Here is a 7,523-nt window from a genome sequence, read left to right as displayed (position 1 = left end):
CCCTCTCCGGCGGCGAGTTCTCGCCCATGCTCAAGAAGTAGCCCGCCGACGCCGGTTTCCCCGCGCGTTGCCCCCGCCCGTTTTGCTCTCCCCGCGATTAACGCCGCCGCTCCCGAGACCTCGCTCAGGCGGCGAGCCGGACGCCGAAGTCCGCGTAGGACGTCACGCCCGAGGCGTCGCAGGCCGCGCGCCACGCGGCGGCCGTCGGCGGGCCCGCCGGCGCGGCCTTTGCGGCCTTTGCGGGCGCGGCGTCGGCCTTGCGCTTCCGCCGGAACCGGCCGAGCAGGCCGGCGAAGAAGCCCGCCTTGGCGGCCGTGGCGCGCGTCGGCGAGTCGTAGCACGAACCGCTCCAGGCCGCGCGCTCGAAGGCGGCGGCCGGCCGCGGCTTGATGCCGCGCTTGGCCAGCTTGGCCTTCCGCTTCGCCGACGCCGCGGCCCCGTCGGCGCGCTGCTGGGCGACCGCCGCGCTGCGCACGATGGACGCGTAGGGCGACCCGGACCAGGCCGCGCGGCGGAAGACGGGCGCGGCGCGCGGCGGCGGCGGCGGCGCGGGCGCGACGGGCCACTTAGACGCTCCGAACGCGTCGCCGGACCAGGCCGCCTTGGCCATGGTCGCCGCCGGCGTCTTCTTCTTCGGCGCGAAGAAGGCCGGCAGCGCCGGCGCCGGCGCGGGCGCGGGCGCCGGCGTCGGCGCGGCGACGACGCCGTTCGTGTCGGCCGCGTCCTTCTCCTGCTGCATGGTGTAGAAGAAGTAGCCCGTCGGCACCGCCGCGACGGCCGCGACGGCCACCACCGGGTCGACCGCGTGCAACGGCTGCGCGGGATGACGCACGGAGCGCGTGGGCCGCGTGAAGGCCGCGGCCAGCGGCAGCAGGATGCATGTTACAAGTCGGGCCATTGCTTGGATTTGCTCTGTCAGCAGCGAGCCGGGCCGTTTAGCGAGGCGGCGGCCCACGAGCACGTCTCCTCAGGTCTCCTCCAGCTTACCCGCCCCGAGACGCCCTCCCCCTAGCGCGCCGCGCGCGGCTTCGCGATGACCACGGCCAGCGCGCCGAGGAGCGCCCCGGCCGCGGCCGCGAGCGCGAGCTTCAAACCGCCCGGCGCGGCCGCGGCGCCGTCGCGCCGCTTCGTCTTCCAGACCGTGCGGTTGTAGGCGACGCCGCAGCCCGCGATGGCCTCGGAGACCGTGGGGTAGGGGTGGATGGTCTTGCCGATGGTGCCGAGGCCCACGTTGGCCTGGATCGCGAGCGTGAGCTCGGAGATGAGCTCGCCCGCGTGGTCCGCGACGATCGTCGCGCCGAGAATTTCGTCCGTGCCCTTGCGGCAGTGCACCTTCACGAAGCCCTCCGTCGCCCCCTCCAAAATGGCCCGGTCGTTGTGCGCGAGCGCCGTCGTGTACGTGTCGCACGCCAACCCCTGGCTCGCGACGTCCCGCTCGTACAAGCCGACGTGCGCGACCTCGGGCTCCGTGTACGTCGCCCAGGGCACGACGAGCTTGGAGAAGGCGTGGCGCCCGCGGAAGAGCGCGTTGTCGACGACCATGCCCGCCATGGTGCCGGCGACGTGCGTGAACTGGTACCGCGTGCACACGTCGCCGACGGCGTAGACGTCCGGGTTCGTCGTGCGTAGATAATCATCAACCTGCACGCCGTCGCGCACGTCAAACGCAACACCGGCCTTGTCGAGGCCGCAGTGCTCGACGTTGGGCTTGCGGCCCGTGGCCACGAGGAGCATCTCGCACTCCAATCTCGTCTCCGCGCCGTCGACGTCGACCGCGACGCCGATCGTCGGGAAGGCCGCGCCCTTTTTTGGCGGCGCGTGCTCCACCCGCTTGTAGGCCGCGCCCGTCACGAAGGCGACGCCGTCGCGCTCCAGCGCTGCCCGCACGAGCGCGGCCGCGTCCGGGTCCTCCTTCGGCAAAACTTTGGCGCTCCGCAGCACGCAGGTCACCTTCGACCCGAAGACGGCGAGGGCCTGGGCCATCTCCAGGCCGATGGGCCCCGCGCCGACGACGACGACGCGCGGCGGCAGCGCCGTGGCGTTGAAGAGCGTCGCGTTCGTGTGGTACGGCGCTTCCGCGAGGCCGGGGATCGACGGCACGGCGGCCTGGCCGCCCGTGGCGACGACGGCCTTGCGGAACTTGAGGGTCTGGCCGTTGACCTCGATCTCGTTCGGCCCCACGAAGACGCCGCGGCCCTGGAACACGTCCGCGCCGACGGCCGCCGTCGCCGCGTGCGCGTCCGCCGGCGCGATGCGCGCCCGCAGGCGCCGCATGCGCTCCATGACCGCGCCGAAATCGACGGCGACAGCCGCGCCGTCGACGCCGAACTCGGCGCCGCGCCGCGCCTCCCGCGCGGCCCGCGCGCACCGCAGCAGCGCCTTCGACGGCACGCAGCCGACGTTGAGGCAGTCGCCGCCCGCCAAATGCGACTCGATGAGCGCGGACCGCGCGCCGCGCCGCGCCGCCTGCTTGGCCGAGACCAGGCCGCCGGCGCCGGCGCCCAGGGCGACGAGGTCGTAGACGAAGCCCGGCTCGGGCGTGGGATCCTGCCAGACCTCGGGGTGCACGTTGTCGAGGAGCTTCGCGTTGTGCTCGTCGAGCGGCGATATGCCGCACGTGTCGAGGTCGATGTGGGCCGTGCAGCCCCGGCCGCCGGACGACTCGGGCAGCTCCGGCAGGTAGGACACGCAGCGGCCGTCGACGGCCGGGCTGCCGCGCGCCGCCTCGGAGAGGTGGCGGCCCCAGCTCACGGGCGCGCCGTCCGCGGCGCGGCCCACGTGGCCGTGCTTGACGGCCGCGGCCTCGGCGAGGAGCTTCGATTCCAGGGACGTCGAGGGCATGCTGCGCGGACGAGGCGTGTGGGGCTGCCTGGCTTCTCGAAGGCGTGTCTGAAATGGTCATCAACTCGGCTGCTCTGTCGAGTGCTTCGAACACGCTGAACTTTGCGGCACTGCAATGGGCCAGGGCGGCCAGGGCCTCGCGCCCAGCCTGCGCGTCGTTTTGCTGCTGCTTCTCGCGAGCGTCGCTGTCACATTCCACACCCCGATCCCTCGAAGACCACCGACCACCTTACGCGCCAAAGGCTTCGCCTCCACGTCGACGAAAAAGAAGGCGAAGAAGGCGAAGAAGAAACCCCCACCGACGCCGTCCCTCGACCTGCCGTCCCTCGACAGCTGGGGCCTGCCGCCGCCCGAGCCCTACGACGAGGACCGGCCCGTGCCCTGCCAGAAGCGGTCCCTCGACGCGCCGACGTCCGTCGCGGCCGCGGGCGACGCGCTCGCCGCGCGGCGCGTGCACCCCGTCGACCTCGGCGACGACCGGCTCGAGGTGCTCCACCTCGACCCGCCGGTCTACCGCGTGCGCGGCCTGCTGTCCCCCGAGGAGTGCGGCGACCTCATCGCCCTCACGGCCACGGGCCGCTGCCGCGAGATGGCCAAGGACGCGGGCACGTTCTCGAGCGGCGAGGCGGCGCGGCGGACGTCGACGACGTGGTACGCGCGCTTCCGCGAGGCCGCCGTCGCGCCGCTCATCGCCCGGGCGTCGAATCTCTTCGCCGGCGTGTCGCCGGACCACTTCGAGGAGCTCCAGATCGCGCGGTACCTGCCGGGCGAGCAGTTCGAGTGGCACGAGGACGCCGTGCCCCCGCCGCTCCTGGGCGGGGACGACGGCGGCCAGCGCCTCGCGACGCTTCTGGTCTACCTGACGGGCGACGGCGGCGACGCCTCCGGCGGCGCGACGTGCTTCCGGGACCTGGGGCCGGCGCCGCCGCTCGCGGTAAAACCGGTCGCGGGCGACGCGCTCCTCTTCTTCCCCGCGTTCTTCCCGTCGGCGACGCCCGACGGCCGCACGGTCCACCGCGCGGCGCCGGCCGTGGCCGAGAAGTGGGTCTCCCAGCTCTGGCTCCACGAGGCGACCTACCCGACGGTCATCCTCGACGACAACCCGAGGTAGTCGCGGTAATGCGCTACATGGATCTCGGGCGGGAACAAAAAGGGGGAACGCGGGAGGAGCGAGGGCGGCCCGGGGGAGCAGGGGAGGGGCGCGGCCCCGGGGAGCCCGTGGCGGGGGTTCTTCGAACCATCCCCATGCCAGGAATTGCGGATTTGCGGTGTGTCGCGACAATCGATTCTACTTGAGGTGCAGAGCAGTCCGTTGGGGGCATCGGGAGACGTCGGACATCGGTCGCGGGCGCCAGCTGTCCCCGGCAGGCGTCGCCGAGGCGAGCACGGTCCCTGCCGCCGAAAACTGCCGAGCCCGCTTCGATTTCCCACACTTTTCTGAAGCGGCTCAGAAGTCCGCAGCCTGCGTCGGGACGCGCGCGCGTTGCCCGGGAGCGCGGGGCGCCACCGCATCACGCACCGTGTGGCCGCGTTGGACTACGGCGGCGTCTGCGAGCAGCTGACGCGTCGGAGGGTAGTCTGGGAGCAGCGCCGTGACGACCGCGGAGGCCTTTTTGTGATTGTGTCTGCTCGGGAAGGCATTCAATAGGCCTGCAACAAGTACGTTCGGGTTTTGGAGCAAACTTTCTTGACGTCAGACCACCTCCCGAAGTCGCACTTGAGCAACGGAGCGAGTGACGGGGACGATCTCGAACATCATCTCGCACTGAAAGCATGCCCTGGTTACGCGTAGCCGCGCTCAGCGCGGGCGTCGCCGCCTTCCAGAACGCCCCGCAAACGAAAGGGGCCCTCAAGAGCCTCCGCGCCGCGTGGCTTGAAGAGCAGCAGTCCGTCACTGGGTCCGACGGCAAGTACGGCCAGTCGGGCACCGAGGCCGAGGTCGCCGCGCAGGCGGCCCTCGACGCGATCCGCGCCGACGGCCGCCTCGCGCTCGACGCGGAGGCCGAGCAGGCCGCGTGGGAGGCCGCGTGGATCGCGGCCACGGTCGCCAACCTCGAGCGCATGAAGAACGAGAAGGACTTCGCGGCCCAGGCCGTCGAGGTCAAGGGCTACGTGCCGCCGCTCGGCGGCAAGGTCTCGGGCGCCGTCGAGTCCTACGCGGCGGCCTCCACGGGCAACATGGACCACTTCGCGTCCACGGCGGGCTCGTTCAAGGGCAAGGACCGCGACTTCAAGTCCATGGGCGCCTCGTCCGGCCCCGACTGGCTCTCCGGCTCCGCCGCCCCCGCGGCCGCCGCCCCCGCGGCCGCGGTCGCGTCCCCGGCGGCCTCCACGGGCAACATGGACCACTTCGCGTCCACGGCGGGCTCGTTCAAGGGCAAGGACCGCGACTTCAAGTCCATGGGCGCCTCGTCCGGCCCCGACTGGCTCTCCGGCTCGGCCGCCCCCGCGGCCGCGGTCGCGTCCCCGGCGGCCTCCACGGGCAACATGGACCACTTCGCGTCCACGGCGGGCTCGTTCAAGGGCAAGGACCGCGACTTCAAGTCCATGGGCGCCTCGTCTGGCCCCGACTGGCTCTCCGGCTCGGCCGCCCCCGCGGCCGCCGCCCCCGCGGCCGCGGTCGCGTCCCCGGCGGCCTCCACGGGCAACATGGACCACTTCGCGTCCACGGCGGGCTCGTTCAAGGGCAAGGACCGCGACTTCAAGTCCATGGGCGCCTCGTCCGGCCCCGACTGGCTCTCCGGCTCGGCCGCCCCCGCGGCCGCCGCCCCCGCGGCCGCGGTCGCGTCCCCGGCGGCCTCCACGGGCAACATGGACCACTTCGCGTCCACGGCGGGCTCGTTCAAGGGCAAGGACCGCGACTTCAAGTCCATGGGCGCCGCTTCCGGCCCCAGCTGGCTCTCCGGCTCGGCCGCCCCCGCGGCCGCGGTCGCGTCCCCGGCGGCCTCCACGGGCAACATGGACCACTTCGCGTCCACGGCGGGCTCGTTCAAGGGCAAGGACCGCGACTTCAAGTCCATGGGCGCCTCGTCTGGCCCCGACTGGCTCTCCGGCTCGGCCGCCCCCGCGGCCGCCGCCCCCGCGGCCGCGGTCGCGTCCCCGGCGGCCTCCACGGGCAACATGGACCACTTCGCGTCCACGGCGGGCTCGTTCAAGGGCAAGGACCGCGACTTCAAGTCCATGGGCGCCTCGTCTGGCCCCGACTGGCTCTCCGGCTCGGCCGCCCCCGCGGCCGCCGCCCCCGCGGCCGCGGTTGCGTCCCCGGCGGCCTCCACGGGCAACATGGACCACTTCGCGTCCACGGCGGGCTCGTTCAAGGGCAAGGACCGCGACTTCAAGTCCATGGGCGCCTCGTCCGGCCCCGACTGGCTCTCCGGCTCGGCCGCCCCCGCGGCCGCCGCCCCTTCGGCCGCGGTCGCCCCTGCGGCGGCCCCCGCGGCCGCGGCCGCTCCCGCTGGCGGCTCGATGGATCACTTCGCGTCGACGGCGGGCGCCTTCGTCGGCAAGGACCGCGACTGGAGTTCGTCCGCGCCGGCTTCGTCCGCTCCTGCGGCGACGCAGTCGCTCGCGTCCGCCGCCTGGGGCGACTCCTCCTCCGCCTCGGGAGCGGGCGCGCTGGCCTGGCTCAAAAAAACGGTCGGCCGCAAAGACGGCGCCAAAGCCAAGGGCGGCGCTTCGACGCCGTCCTGGCTCTCGGTGTAGGTACGAGAAAATCGCTCCCACGCCGCCACCTTCGATCGCCGCCTTCGACGCCCACCTCCCGAGACGGCCCAGGTCCGCGTGGCGACGGCCTCAGGCCCGAGCGCGCGGCACCCCCCCCCTGTACCCTTAGCGTGGACCCCCCACCCGACCATGCTAATATAGCCGTATAAACCAACCGAGAAACGGCGCCTGCCACGTTGACCAACCGCCAGCGGGAAGCACTTCGGCGACCACCGCGGCGACGACCCCGTCGCTCATGTGGGACTGCACGCCCTCTGGTTGTGGCCGATGTTTGTGTCGAATAGCCGCAAGGCGACTCTCTTGCGCCATTGCGCGTCGGTGGGTGCCCCCCGAGCCGCGCAGCTCGTGACAGAGACACCAGGTTGAGGGCAACTTTGCGGCAACGCGTACGTACGATTTGTGACTGATGTCATCGACCGCTCAGGCTTGAAGGTGTTCCGTTCTGCATCCGCTTCGGGACAGCTACGAATGGCCTGGCTGCGACTGTGCGCGCTCAGCGCAGGCGTCGCCGCCTTCCAGAACAACGCGCCGACGACGAAACGGGCCCTCGAGGGCCTGCGCGCCGCGTGGCTCGAAGAACAGCAGTCAGTCGCTGGACTTGACGGTCAGTCCAACGACGAGGCCGAGGTCGCCGCGCGGGCGGCCCTCGACGCGATCCGCGCCGACGGCCGCCTCGTGAACGACGCGGAGGCCGAGCAGGCCGCGTGGGAGGCCGCGTGGATCGCGGTCAAGGTCGCGAACCTCGAGCGCCTCAAGAACGAGAAGAACTTCGCGGCGGGCAAGGCCGCCGAGGACGTCAAGGGCTACGTGCCGCCGCTCGGTGGCCGCGCCGCCGGGTCCCTGGACACCTTCGCGCAAGAGAAGCCCAAGGCCGTGGGCGGCTCGTCCGCGCCGGCCTGGCTCGCGGGCAACGTCGCCGGCCTCGGCGAGCAGTCGGCCGCGGAGCAAGCGCTCGCGAG

General features: G+C 72.7%; 3 protein-coding genes across 3 annotated transcripts in view; 2 read left to right on the top strand and 1 right to left on the bottom strand.

Annotated features, from left to right (window-relative positions):
- Nucleotides 1-1,008: 1,008 nt before the first annotated feature.
- On the bottom strand, nt 1,009-2,841 carry MER1 (mercuric reductase; the record flags this gene model as incomplete). Its single annotated transcript, XM_009038694.1, has 1 exon — nt 1,009-2,841. The coding sequence occupies one exon, from the start codon at nt 2,839-2,841 to the stop codon at nt 1,009-1,011; it is 1,833 nt and encodes a 610-aa protein (XP_009036942.1).
- A 115-nt stretch (nt 2,842-2,956) lies between these two features.
- On the top strand, nt 2,957-6,543 carry AURANDRAFT_64203 (hypothetical protein; the record flags this gene model as incomplete). Its single annotated transcript, XM_009038835.1, has 4 exons — nt 2,957-3,948; nt 4,490-4,500; nt 4,634-4,974; nt 5,527-6,543. 4 exons carry the CDS (start codon nt 2,957-2,959, stop codon nt 6,541-6,543), a joined length of 2,361 nt encoding a protein of 786 aa, XP_009037083.1.
- A 489-nt stretch (nt 6,544-7,032) lies between these two features.
- The window catches only part of AURANDRAFT_64202 (hypothetical protein), a gene marked incomplete at both ends in the record, with an annotated part of 1,724 nt that continues 1,233 nt past the window's right edge, over nt 7,033-7,523 (top strand). The window contains one exon of the mRNA XM_009038836.1: nt 7,033-7,496. Within this exon, the coding sequence (XP_009037084.1) occupies nt 7,033-7,496 (464 nt within the window). The remainder of the gene's footprint in view (nt 7,497-7,523) is intronic.

The sequence above is a fragment of the Aureococcus anophagefferens genome, assembly GCF_000186865.1.
Source record: "Aureococcus anophagefferens unplaced genomic scaffold AURANscaffold_9, whole genome shotgun sequence".
NCBI lineage: Eukaryota > Pelagophyceae > Pelagomonadales > Pelagomonadaceae > Aureococcus > Aureococcus anophagefferens.
The sequence above is the reverse complement of the archived record's forward strand: the minus strand, read 5'-3'. Positions and strand labels throughout refer to the sequence as shown.